Source organism: Glossina fuscipes, unplaced genomic scaffold (assembly GCF_014805625.2).
Source record: "Glossina fuscipes isolate IAEA_lab_2018 unplaced genomic scaffold, Yale_Gfus_2 109, whole genome shotgun sequence".
Classification (NCBI taxonomy): domain Eukaryota; kingdom Metazoa; phylum Arthropoda; class Insecta; order Diptera; family Glossinidae; genus Glossina; species Glossina fuscipes.
In genome coordinates, this window is record NW_023998452.1 from 471044 (window position 1) to 485928 (window position 14885).

A 14885-nucleotide genomic window follows, 5' to 3' on the forward strand; every position below is an offset into this window, starting at 1 on the left:
CGAGAAATATTTATCTGATGTTCATTTGACACTCTGTGATTGTTATATGAGTAATTTTAAACCTTTACACATATCCAGGTGTAACATGAACGGTCCGATGTATGCGAACAAAACGTAGTTTGTTGATATGTTCATAAGCGTTAGGTATGCGACGTAAGTTGTTCGAGTGAGCTAGGGTAGGTAAAAGTTTTACGTCGCGCTTTAAAGACATGTGTATTTTCTGTGATTTGCCGAGTAGACAGGTGATGAGGATGGCCAGCTTGACGAGGAGTTCGCCCATGATCAAGCTATGCTTGGGACAATAACGTGATAGATTCCCCTTTACTTAAATTCCTATCAATTACTATAAATTAATTAAATTCCGGTCGTAATTAAGTTTTAAACGATTTGTTTCACTTATGACTTTGCTTTTTCCTGTTAACATCTTCACATATTTTTGCTTACTTGTGATATCTCCACTTACAATGCCACGCTTTTATGCTTTCTTATTGCTTTCTACGAAGAACACAACCATAACCAGCGCTTGTTGCGCATAATTATTATCTTGCGAACTTCTTCCTTGTTAGGGCCTCAGATGACTTCTTACTCTTACGCTTTCGCGGGCAGACTAACTATCGAAGCTTACCTTCGTTCACTGCGACGCTTCGATAAGAAAGTATACCAACTTTGTCACTTTGTTCCCATAATCTACAAAACTTATCAACGACTCTGTGAAGTTCTTAATTACCGACAAAATTTGCCATAAATACATCTGTTAGTTCGTTGCTCTTTGCTCCGATAAAGTTGAAAAAATGAATATAAAGTACATAGAAATGCTTAGAGAACTTTTTTGATACAATGCATTTCATTAGAGTCCACCTGTTTAACTCGGTCGGAGCTGAAAGGCCCATAAGCTTGTCAAACTAGCATGGGAATCGGAGCAGTTGTTGAGTTGTAGCCGATAGTATCGTCGGACCCGCCATACGTATTTATAATATCCATAATCAGCTTTAGTAGTATCTGCTTCTCTGATGTTTTCGATCTTTCAGTCCGTCTGTCCGTTAGATTCAGAAGTGTAGCCTTACCTCGTCGGGCGGTGTATAAGCGTCAGCAAAATTGATACATGATACAGATGATCCGTATCCGTTCACGTGTAACAAGAAGTTGACAGCTTTCTACCCTGTTTTCGAATTTTAACAAATAAGTAATTTATATTTGGTCGTGACCGAATCTTTTATACCCATCGTCGTTAGCCTAAAAAGATGACATCGCTGACTTTTTCTATTTTCAGTATAAAAGTGGAAATTTATATGGTGTATGTGCCGTAGTTCAGATGTTCACAGTTTTTGTTGTTTAGACATGTGGGCGTTGTAGATGTGTCCTTTAACCGGTTTGGGTCTTTTTCAAATTGTTTTGCAGATTTTTAGGCGATATCCTCATTTTTGCGAACGGGTCTGCCAAAAGTATAACACAGTTGGGCAGACGCACAGATGGACATGTTTAGGTGCACTGCGAATTTTACTTTATGGGATTTTGAGACTTGCTTCTATGCGTTACGAAGGTCGCTGAAGCTTTATTCTGTACGTTGCAAACGTTTTCACAAATGAATGTATATCGCATCCTTTGGTAATGAGTATAAAAAGGAAATTCCTGCTCTCGCTTTCGAGCTTAAAGTTTGATCTTAAATTATTTATTAATTAAATTTTAAAAATTAAAAACTCTGCAGCGGCCGTGTAGGCAAAGGGTCGCTGTCAATGGTCCCGGATCCAAATGTGAAGTGTGTTAGGGTATCCAATGCAGGCGAGCATATAATCTGAGTTATCCGGCAACCTTCAAATTCTTGTAAGTTTATTTAGGAAATGTATAGACAACAAATAAATGTCAAAGAACTTTGGGTTTCGTAAGCGAATTATGGATCCAGCTAAAGGCAAGACAGGGGGCTAATAAGCGGAATATTATAAATATATATGCCAATTATTATATACAAAATATATTATACAAAATGAATGGATTTTGAAGAAGCTTTGAATGGATGGTGCGCGAATTTTTCAAAGCAATTTAACTGCTCGTCTTTTTTTATATACAAACGATAAAACGCAATTACAAAACATCATTTTCTTGCGATCGGTTCGTAGGTTTAGGATGTCTTAAAACGTATAGGCAAGCACCCTTGATTATTTTTTGTTCCATTCTCTGCGGAAATCACTTCATGGTGTAAAGCTGCCTGTGCAAACATTTTCGTTCAGAATTTTGGCTAGAAAACCCATCGATCGAAATGACACACATTTCGTAAATTTTGAAAAACAGAAGCTCTTCCCGTCATCTGCTGCTATAAGCAGCTTGGCATAAATTTTAGTTACACAATTTCGTAGGAATAGATTCACTGCTCGGTCGATTTCTTTAAGCTTTAACTTGATGATGACTGCGAACGTTGGATAATGGAAAGAGCGAATACATTAAAAGTTATATAGTTTTAAAATTTTTTTACATAGTTTTTATATGTTTCGTAAAAAACTAACTGCAGGTAGTATTTTTATTTCATTGAAATTTTTTCCTTTCTTTTATAATATACAATAAAAATTTTTTTATAGCTGACGTTATATTTAAATTCATCCGTGTTAATCCATATGTGGTCTCCATCATACGCACACTAGTAGACATGCATACACACACACACACATGTACATATATATATATATATATATATGCACAATACGTGTAGTTCTTTGCATACACGCTCATGCGTAGATTGGTATGTGTATATAGGCCTTATTTTTCATTCAAAGCCTTATGCGGCCATATATTTGCATTCATTTTTTTTTCAATTTATTTTTGTTTTATTCAATTTCCCGATAATGTTGAAACAAATAAAATACTGTATAAAATAAATATCATGATATATGTATAACAAATATTCCAGATTCTGACTCTCTGACGACTCACTGCACAGTTGAATTATTATTGATATCGGTTTATTGAGTTGTTTGCCAGATAGTTGTGTTGTTATGCCCATTAGTTTACTCTTTAACAGCGTCCGAAATCAAATATGAATTGCTTACGTGGCTTATATCGAACACTTTTAATTTAAAAACTGCTGTGTATCATGTTTAAAAATGCTTTCATTTTAATTAAATTATTATAAAACCCGCACGAACATTTAATTTATCAATTTGCGGAACAAACTGCATCAATTTCCACAAACTGGCCAAATTTGTAATTGATGCGGTAAGATAAAGTCGAAATTGAAGAACTCCAAGTATCCGTAGGAAACAGACGCATAACATCAGTGGAATTCTTAAACAGATCCGTATGTAAAAGGTAAAGTATCTGGTTAATGATTTTCACCCCTAATACTCACATTAGACAATACAGAGACTTGGTCGGGATAAAGAAAATATCTGTATTATTTTTCGAAATTAGTAACTCTCAAACGACAACATGTTATTTTGTCGATTTGCTGATTAAAGACTCAGGTACACAAGAAAGTATTTAAAAAAATTCTGGAATTAGTTCAGGATAAGCTAATTGACATCTTAAAGATTTCAAACGAGAGTCGGATGCACTTTTCAGGGAAAATTTGGGCATTAGAAACTGTATGTGTGCCCTATTTAATCGCAATAGGTCAAACGAACTCTATCACAAGTCGACGCCTACAAAGGCAAAATGACAAACTGAAACCCAAATTGCTGGCGCAACTATCGTATACACCAGATCGAATTGCGAATATCTGCAAATCTGCAAACGCATGAAACGGGGGATGAGAGTTGGATAACATGATGATTTCATTGCAAAAATTGCAGCGTATACTGACCCTTGCCCATATATGGCCGTTCCCATACCATAAAAACCCACCGAATTATTATGAAGGGCTGATTGTTTGAGCAAAGGAACAAGACTCTTCACTTTTCAACCGCTAAGCTTTCGAGTCTTTACAATCTACAAGGTTGATTAAGTCGCAAATGGCATATCGGATTGCCCAGATCGGAACTGCCACAAATTATATATCGGTTTGGTTAAATTGAATGAAAATGAAAACTTACATGTTGTCGAGCTGAACACGTCTGTAGCTTTACCTTGAAAAGCACACTTAATCTCCAATTTCTTTCTATACCTAACTTGTCATGTTAAGTTCTCCAGCGTTCATCAAGTTCACCTCAAAAATTTAATTGCTTAGTGCTCATTTAATTTCTTAACGTAAGATATTGTCTTTTTCAAAAAGGCATTTATTCTTTATCGAACTTTATTGATCACATAAGGTGAAGGATGTAGAGTTGATTGATTCATGATCTGTTTGATCTGTGAGTTCCCTTTCTAACACAGGTATTGAACTCCCCACAAGGAATGCAAGATTCGTCAAGAGAACTCGATGAACCCTACGCTAATAAAAGATTGTACACGACGTTGGATTAGACCAGCGATCGATACCTCAAGTGAATGAATTTTTTACTTTACCTTCACATAAAATAGTTTATGATATGAATAGATGCCGCCCAAATTCTTCTTCCCATTTTACCTTAAAGGTTATAGATAATCCTTCTATCGAACATATTACGTTTTTATTGTTTTTACGTAAATGCATTAAAAATTACACCTTGTCTTTGCTTTGAAGACCTCTACTAAGTGCGAATGAAACGTCAACAAATTAATATCAGTTTTCCATCTTATACATTTACAACTCCAAGCACTACCTAATCTTTTCAGCAAACATTTTGAGAGATGGTGGAAGAACCAAATTTCAGCCATCTATCCTATTGATTTGAAATTTAAGGAAATATACAACAACCAATAGAGGGGAGAATGATACGAGAACGGAGAAATATGAGTAAATTGCTTCAAAATTGTCTCAGTTTCATTAGAAAAGTCCCTTGATGCTTATTTTTTGAATATTAAGAACGGACTGAAAAGAGTTCCTCACCACCTCCTTTGTAGGCGAAAAATTTTAGCGAAATTTCTAGCGAGAAATAAATCATTGAAAAGTCTGTGAATTTTTATTATAATTTGCGATATTAACAAAAAACGAAAAGAAAATTTCGGTTGCATACCTTCAGGCACAAAATAAAAGCCATTGTTTCTTATTTCCTTTGCTTTATATAATAAATGGTAGACAAGCGAAATGCAAATAAAAACTTTTTATTGCTTACTTTTAGGAGTGCATTGCTTGGTTATTTTATTGTGCACTTTTGGGCTTCAATAATTTCATTTGTATTGCTTTCGGTCGGAGCATTACTTTTGAAAACTTAAGTTTTTTCTCTGCAGGGATATACAGCCCGAAGACATTGCCATAATAATTTTATTATCATTTTTATGCATCGAAAAAAAATATATATTTTCCCTTAAGCTGAATCGATGAATAGCTAAGTTTGTCGATTTGCCTCTTCAAATGATGGTATGACTACAGCTAAAGCAATTAGTAGCAGAGTAAAGTTAAGTAAACCTTGAATAAATTTCGAAAATTGCATAATAATTTTACCGGTACATTAAGAATTATTTATAGAAATGTGTACAAATCGATTTTTAATTTCGAAATTAAAATTCTTTTGTAAGAACGCGTTGTTTAATTTTTTTCTCCGACGACAACTGCAAGTTTTTCATATCTAAAACTGCAAGATGAAGACAAGTTCTTTTCTCTTTACAATTTTCATTTTTATTTGAATTGTAAAAATAAATATATTTCATCGTTTAAGCAACTGATGAGGTTCATGTGCTGGTCATAACACGATTTTTTTCTTAAAACCGGATAAAAAGATTTGGATTGAGATGAACACTATTAAACACGGGCAATACGTCGAAATGTACTTAGAGAAACGACACAAAGTTGATTTTCTTCTTCAGCATTATCTATTATAGTAATCTTCCCTTCCCTCTACGCGATCACTTACTTTTTTAAAAATCATGCTATTTATGTCGTCTTTTCGCCCTCATCGCAATCACTTCTTTATTTTTCGTATTCTTTTTCTGTCCGACTGTTCGCTTCTCCTTGATAGCCCCCCTTTCTTACTGCTCGCCGTTTTATCTGCTCTTTCGTTAGCCTCTTACAGCGCTTATATACTCATTCTCGTTTGTATATTGTTCTAATTTTCTGCCAGTCAACTTGATTTTGTGCTAGTCTTGCAAGGGTCAACATTGGGGATCTGTTCTCGTTTCGGTCCCACATGTTAGTTTTAGAGTCATATATCTATATACGGCTACAGTAGGATAAAGTAAATTCATTTAGGCTTAAATGTGGGGAAATAAATGAGATTCGTGATTATTTGACAATATCAGATTCGGAGGAATTATTCCCGAATATTTCGAAAACGAAAAAGAGGACTCCAGGCAACTGGTCTTTGGGGAAAAATCTAAAGAGACCGTCAGCCGAACCATGCAAATGCATCGCGGATAATTTGCATAGTTCAAGAGATCTATTAACACCTAGCACTAGTTGAAAGTAAATGAGAGGCAAAAATTTAACATACAACAGAGAGGCGATGAGGGGGCAATGTGCAGAGATCTCGTCCAATCTCGGAAAAACTGTGTAGGAATTGATGATATTTCTTTGCCGTCTTTAATATAGTTTGGCAGAAAACAAACATTTGCTTCGGATTGCCCCTGAGTGTGCCTCCCCAAGCCAACGGGATTACGTTCTTTACGGCATCTTTCTTTCGTATCTTCGTTCATTCCTCATCATTCGTTCATTGTTTGTTGTGCTTTTGCGCCATTGTACCTGAATTTTTTGATATCTGGGAGCAATCCCTATCTGTCCACATGTCCGCTTATGCGTTATTGTGCATAGCTCCAGTTTGCGGGTCAAATCTACATTACTTGGTTCGTTATCGTTTTCTTGAACAACGCAAGAAACGTCAACTTGGTCGTAGTATGCCTTGATCTAGAAATATATAAATGGAGTTCAGTTTCCACTTTAATAAAAAGATTTCGGCCGATATACACAACATTCTGATAAATTGGTGTTATACTGTTTTTTCTTTTTTAAAAAATCAAATAAATTATTGAAAATATAAATAATAAGTGCAATCACGTCAGTGTTAATTAAGAAGAAGTTGCACATGCAAATGTGGAAAGAAAAAAAAAAAAAAAAAAATTAATTTATAAAAATTAATGAAATGGAACACAAGGCATATGAACTTAAAAGAAAACTTATGCATCCATGCATTTTTATAACAAATTTTTGTTTTTCATTTTTTAATGCAGTATACAAGCTGGGAAGGAAATCCAGGATATCAAAATCAACAGCAAATTGGAAAAGCGGTGGGTGACCATTTTTTCACCTGTCCCACCAATGAATACGCACAAGCGTTAGCTGAACGAGGAGCTTCTGTGCATTATTATTACTTTACACATGTAAGTGTCAATATATAGCTACAGGTATATATAGGTATAAAATAAATATTGAAAATAAATATATGTTGTATGTTTAACTAACTGCTGTCGAAGACTTAACAAAATTGTTCTGTTAATGACGGCGATGTTCACATTGCGTGTGTCGTTGTAGAATGCACATTTATATGGGTGTGTGTTAAGACTATGGAAGAATTAACATTGACACTTAATTTTATCTGCTTCTGGTATATACGTACATATGTGATTGAATGTGCGTATGTGCTTACAGAAAAATCATTAAAAATTTTTGTATTATAGTTGACACTTGCAGTTGGTAGTTAAAGCGCTCTCATGAATTCCAAAAGAGCTGTCGTAGTGTCATTAAATTTTTACACAAGGCTTGCTGCAATAGTGATATGTTTTTTTACGTATGTATTTGGAAGGGGAAATATATGTATATAGTTAGATGGTTACACATTGATATAATATAAAAATATAAAATAAAAAAAAAAATAGAAAAAAAACTAAAAATTATCTTGCATTTCATTTTTTGTTTTCGTTTCTTTTTTTTTGCTTTTTTTTCTTGCAAATATTTATTCGACAATTGTTTATTCGTATGTTTTTATGTACAAAAACATATATAGAGAACACATGTGAAACATATAACAAGAAGGCTTTAAAGAGAATTTACTTTTCTTTTTTTTTTTTTCTTTTTCTAGGTTGATTTGTATTTTCTGTTTGCTTTAGGCAAATTTCATTTGGATTTCTTTTCCCTGTGATTCTTTTTCAACACTGACCCTTAACATGTCCATGTGTACATTGTATCTGTAGCTCAGTATATAAGTAATGTAAAATACTTGTTTGTTTACATGTTTGTTTGTTTGTACGTACTCTTTTTCCGACTCTCTCTCTCTCTCTTTACTTTACTTTACTACGCTGTACACAAAAGGCAAAATTTAAATTTGAACTATAGTTGTCTCTAAGTCAATGCTTATGTTATGTTATAAACACACACACACACACCACACAAACTAACATTTCTATGAAATATTCAATTTCAAAAAATTTTCATTCATTCTTGTTGCATTCAACCGTCATATGTGTACATATAATATACATAGTGTGGACTACAAAGGCGCATATATGCATACAATATGTTTATTTTCTTTTATACATACATACCCTATACATGGTTAGATATTGAGGACATCCGCTTTTGTATATCATATATGCAAGCTTGGATGTGTATGCATACATATGTCATATGTGTGTAGGTGTAAGTATTTAGTATATATTTCTTTAAAAGGTGACCGTGTGTTTTTGTTGGTCGTGTGTATTTGTCTATGGTATGGTATACCCTACCACGTATTCACGTCTACTGCACGTTGGCTGCAGTTGCCGTTTTATTGTCTACGGATTGTTTTCTCTATTAAATATTCAAGAGATTCTTTTAAGCTTGTGGTTGGTTATGCATATTTTTTTCATTGTATTTCTATTTTTTTTTCCAATATCTATTCTTGATGAAATACACCTGAAAATTACAGTGCAATCATGTATTATATTGAAGTTATGGTAACATGTGCATATTCGGTAATGGATTGCGCACGTGTGCGTGTAGCTAGGTGTTTGCGTGAAGCTAGGTGTGTGTAAGCTTCAATTGATATTAATTTACTTTGTTTCTTTTGGAAATTACAGCAGGGGGTCTCGTCTAAATATTTTTTAAGTCCTAGGAAAAGAACAAGTTAAAACTCTATAGTCGGTCGAGGTAGCCATCCATGACATCCTTACGCTACTTTGTCACATAAAAATCTTAAAATATTTTGTTATTTATTCAGCGCTCATGGGCTACGGTATAGTCCAGTAGCTAAGAAACACGACTATCAAGTCGACATACCCCCCCCGGTGTGCGGCACAACACAATTTGGTTACGATTGCTGTGTGGTCGTAGTTAAAGTGAGTGCTCACTCGGTGAATGCATAACATTTACCGATCAGGTACACACCTACCACTCCCTATCTATCTCACTTCCAACTTTCCCGTGCTCATCCCGGTAATACACGTATAGGAGGCAAAAAGAAAAGCAAACGTCACTTTTCAGAAGAATCCTTGTATGGAACAAAGGGCTCAAAACCGATGAACCCCTAACCGATATGGCCCGTTTTTACTAAAGTTAACTTTTTTCCCTTTATCAAATTGTTATTATTCTTCGAAATTGTTGCCATAAAATACCAAAAATAACATCGCGGACGAATGTAACAAAGTCAAAAAAAGACTCATATAGTTCGAGCTTAGGACAATAAGTTTAGAGATATTCTTCCGAACTAGTGTTTATCATAAAATATACAATGATCCAAAGCAAACTAACTATCTTTAAGAGAGTCCACCCGGAGAGCCAAAAAGCGTTGCAGTGAACAATAATTTGCCAATGTATCTCGAATACTGCGAATCCAAGTCGAACACAAACAAACATGGGCAGGCAGTTAGACCAGACAGATGGAGGGGCGTATGTTGCATATTCACCGCACAAACTGAATCTTTGTTGATTGGCATATAAAACTGTTACTCAGAAAATTTCATTCGTTCATCTACAGAAGGTTAAAATGCTCTGATACCATAAATGGTTCAATAGCTAGCTAATAGCAACATATAATAACTGTAATAATTTCCATACACATTCCATTCGCCTTGGATTCGTCCGACTTGTTTCTTTTATTTTCAAACATATATTCTTCCCGATAGAAGAATTAGTTTACTTTGGCTTAGTTTTCCTTATTTATGCCAACTTTTTCTAAATAACATTTCAATTTTGACTAATAGCAAGCGTACGAACTTAAATCGGTATTAAATGACTTATGGGAATAATGTTCAGCTCGTCGACGCATTTGTTTGCATTAATAATTAATTGCAAAGAAATTATAAATAATTTTTGTCTGCAATTAATATTGATTTTTATAATAAATTAATTTTTCGTACTCTACAAATTTTCATATTATTAATAATAGGCTCTAAGAGCTTTTCCACATTTGCGTACCTAGTAGTAGTAATAAATACTTTAGCTTTGGCTTTCACTGCAATATATGATAACCTTGAGCTATTTTTAGTTGGGTAAAATTTAATATACACCAGGTACAGTAGTTGGTACAGCAATTATATTAAACAGCTATGTGTGAGTGCATATAATTGAAAGATCAATGTCACACAATGAGTATGAAAATTTGTTTTTTCTTTTTTTTTTTTTTAAAAAAAAATTAAAATTTTTAATAAAATCTAAGTTGTCAATTTAGATAGAAGATATAATTACTCAGGGATATGTGTTAGACCCCTCACCACTTTACAAAAAAAAAAATGTTTTTCTTTTTGTTAATTATGCGAGCTTGTTAGCAGTTCAGTGGTACGTCTTTCTATATAATCCTCCGAAGAAACAATGTTTTTAGGGATCCTGTACCGATGAGAGAATCATTTTATTTTATAGAGTCTACATCTACTGTCCAATGTCGTTTACTGAGGTCAAGATTTCTTTTATTCCTTTCAGTCTGTTAGGTTTATTTACGGGACGCTTGCACAGCCTGACGAAAATCAAAATAAAAGCACTACTGCAAGGAAGGGAAGAAGAGCCCAAGTACCGGCGGACAAAAAGCCAGCTGTGGAGACGAGAAGATAAAAGGGTCGTAGAAAAGAAGAAGAGCCGTGGGGACGGACAGTCAGATTAATATTGTTAAACTGTCTGAGCATCTTCTACTCATCAAATTTGTCCTATTTTAAGCTTATTGGTCCCATTTTGCCACACGGGGCAGAGACAAGAATTACTGAAAGGAGAGAGAAAAGAACTTATTTGTGGGCTAAAAAAAAAGAGAAGGAAGAACGGAAGGAACAATGACGAAAAAACGGACCGTTGGTTAGGTCGACTTATCTAATCAACTGTCGTATACGCACAAAAGTTTTAGAATTTTCACGTATACTACATCGTTCGTCCTACGTTAATATATATATACATTCCTCTCACTTCTTTTCGAGGTATTATAATAAGTCGTTGCTATGAGAAATTTTGTAATCAGTTTCACGAAACTTCACAAGGGTAGCTTACAGGACCGCCCTCCTGTGCCGTTCACCACTCTGTTTGTTTACATTTGGTAGAACTTCGCTGATAAATTTCCCTTATCCTTATAATCATCATCCTGCTTCCCGGCGAGTATTAGTGAATTCTTCATGGCATTCGAAAAACACTCTTCTGCTGATTTCTGCCTTGCATAGGTGCTAGGGGAAGTATCCATTAACAAACTAAACCAATTTGACGCCAACATGGTATGTTTTTGTTCACGCAAATGTTTTTACCCCTTCAAAACACTTACCCTAACATGCTTTCTATGGGCTGTTTGAGATGAAGCACTTCTCTTCGTTCGCCCTTCCTCTCAGCTGTCTAACCAAGATACTTAATTTCATTCCCTAGAGTGTCGATCGAACATTGAAGACATAAATTTGCTTTACATAGAAGAATACCAGCAGAGATTACGTTAGCTGCACTAAACATAAATCCTCTAGATATTGAACAGACCGTTTAACTGGTACTTTTGACAACTATTTAAACGGTAAGGAAACAGTTGAGCGCGAGAATTTACCTATGAACGAAACGCGGTAAATTGTATTATAAGCTCGCAAGTGTGAATTGATTAATAAGCCCCCAGCTCATAGATGATTTTCTTTCATTTTATATTCGAGTAGAGGTGCTCACTATAAAACTGCTTTAGATTAATAACCTTCTTCTTCTTCTTCTTCTTCATTTAAAAATATTAAGATTCGTTATGCTGGCATAGGGCAGAGATATGTGTATGTGTGTGTGTGTGTGTGCGTCCTGCATGTGTGTGAGTTTTAATAAACAATTTTCTAGCCCGTTTATCACTTAATCCATTACCGAAGATTGTTTTTCTGTGCACAACTCTATGAACTGTATGAGTAAGTGGTTGAATGTGTTTTACTGTTTGCATTTGTTTGTGTACGAGAATGCGTTTGTTTGTTTGTTTGTAAACAAATGTTTAGCTATACGTCTTGGCATTGGTGTGGCTTGTGTATGTGTGTTTTGCCTTTCCTTCTAAAAAAAAGAAAAACAATTATAAACTTCGGACTAAAAGCATTCGGGAGGTTAGGCTTTGGTTGTTTGGTTAAATGTGTGTCATAGTGCTTGTAAGGCACAACAGGAAAGAATAATAAAAAAGAGTAAAACACATGGTAGAATGAACGTCAGCAACTTTGTGTGCATGCGGGTGTATGTATGCGTACGTGTGTGTGTGTTAACGTGCATTCATAAGAAAATCAAGAAGAAGAAAATTTAATGTTCATCCTCTTGTAGTTCACAGAATATGTTGTTTCTTAACATTAAATACATGACGTCAGAAAGTGTAGTCAACTTATTGTTTGTGTTGCGGTTGTTGTTGGTGTTTGTTACCGTTAAGTGTAAAGATAATACGTTGCGTTTAGAGATATGAACAGCGGAAGAAAGTGTTAGCAAGACATGGAAGTTTAAATGCAACAGGAAAAAATTATTATAAAGTACTTAAAAGTGGCAGCACCAGCACCAGCACCAGCACCAACGCCCGCACAAGCAGCATCAGCATAACATCAGCTATTATCATCTATACCAACCGCCGTCATCAGCATCATTAGTGGCGGGAGAATGTTTTAACAATAAGCAGCCCGAAGAACTTTTAAACAGAGTTTTATCACAGTACATACTTAACAACCCAAGTAGGCAATTGTGCCAATTTCAGCAATTCATCGCCTATATTAGATGCAGCAGCAGCAGCAGCAGAAGCAGCGTTAGCATAACAGCAGAGCAAAGAAGAAAAAAACTTTGCATTTTTATCTCTGCAATTTATCTCATAACCTCAATTTTTATATATTTTCCTTTCCACTTTGTGGTCCCATTCACTCTAATACTACTTTCATTGTATTGTGTTATGCTGTTGTTTTTTGTTTTGTTTTGTATAAAAAAACGAAAACAAAATAAAAGAAGTCAATTCGCTGATGAATACCTACATAAATATGAAATTTTTTAAATATTCATCTTTTCATCTTTTTTTTCTCTTCTTCTTCTTCTTGTTTTTTTTTTATTTTATTTTTTATTTTTTTGGTTTAGCGCACCAGTACTTCGTTGTGGGGCGAATGGATGGGCGTTTTGCATGGAGATGAAATTGAATATTTCTTTGGCCAACCATTGAATACGTCATTACAATATCGGCCTGTAGAGCGCGAACTAGGCAAACGTATGCTTAACTCAGTTATTGAGTTCGCTAAAACGGGGTAAGTGCCTACAACTTATATTCACTGGCTCATTCACTTGCTATATATATTTATATATGCATATATATGCATATAGTTTAAGAGAATTCTGTGTTTGTTTGTTTGTTTGTTTGTTTATTTGTCTGTTTATAATGATGAACAATATAATATCAGATACGAATATTAATAATAAAAAATCTTTCTCATTATCCTTCAAAGTTTCTTCAGTGCCCGTGTAGTAGTAGTAGTAATAATAATATGCGGACTCTTTTTTTCTTCTTCTTCCACTTTTCATTTATAATTGTTTTGCAGAAAGATTTGTTATTGCCTTCGTTCATTCATCTCATTTGAAGGCTTAATTGGTAGCAGGAGATAAATTATTCCTGATAAAGTTTTCTCTATAGAATTTTTCCATTTTTAACTTCAAGAGCGAGCTAATCGCTAAGTAAACAAAAGTCGTTTGTGGTTAGGGCTAGAGCCAGTAGTTAGAATTTTGCAGTTTTTCTAAAGACCGCATTACTTTGATTTGTTTTAATTGAGTTGATGGGTTTGAGGTTTGTTAAAGTCTAGCAATTAATCCGTAAGAGGTATAGCAAAGGCTTCAGTTCAGCTTTAGTTTAGCGTTGCATTACATTTTAGAACAATCTTCTCATTTGCTGCTTTACGCAGAAGAATTTACATCTCGTTGATGTGCTTATGGCGTAATTTTTTTATTTCTCCAATCCAACCGCACATGTTAGACCATTAAGACGACCGCCCAATTCGTTGCACGAATGTTTGGTTAAACGGTGACTACAGCAAGCTATTGTTAGCGTCGATAGGGTGTTGCGTTGCATGTGCTTTACAAGCAAGCATTACCTAGGTGTTACCTAGGGATGTCACATCGAGGAATGTTACGCCGGGTATTGTTACGTAAAGGAGTGTTACGTTGGACAATGTTACGTCAAAAAAGTATCACTTCAAGGAATTGCTACGCATCCTTTACTTGAGTCAATTAAACCCCAAAGATGGGAGCAATCTCGTGGAATAAATATTTGCAGCAGCATTTTGATCTAGCGATTTGCATGTCGAGTGACATCGTTTTTAATTTGATCACTAGGCCCATTAAGTTTAAAAGATTAAATATGTTAATATAAAATATTTTTTAGTTAAACGACTTTTGAGGCGCATTTTGTGATTTCTTGATTAATCGAAAAGTTACGGCATGGTACACGGATTAAGGGCTAAGTTGAACGGCCGTATGGTCGGACGTTTGTTTGGTCGCAGGGCCGGCCTTTTACGACGCATTTTATGTTACATCTTTATTGAACGGGGAA

General features: G+C 34.8%; 1 protein-coding gene across 1 annotated transcript in view; it reads left to right on the forward strand.

Moving 5' to 3' along the window:
• Positions 1-14885, forward strand: part of LOC119638758 (acetylcholinesterase) — a 95535-nt gene that overhangs the window by 67188 nt on the left and 13462 nt on the right. Inside the window, exons 7-8 of the mRNA XM_038035748.1 lie at positions 7168-7317; positions 13427-13590. Coding sequence (XP_037891676.1) covers positions 7168-7317; positions 13427-13590 — 314 coding nt within the window. The remainder of the gene's footprint in view (positions 1-7167; positions 7318-13426; positions 13591-14885) is intronic.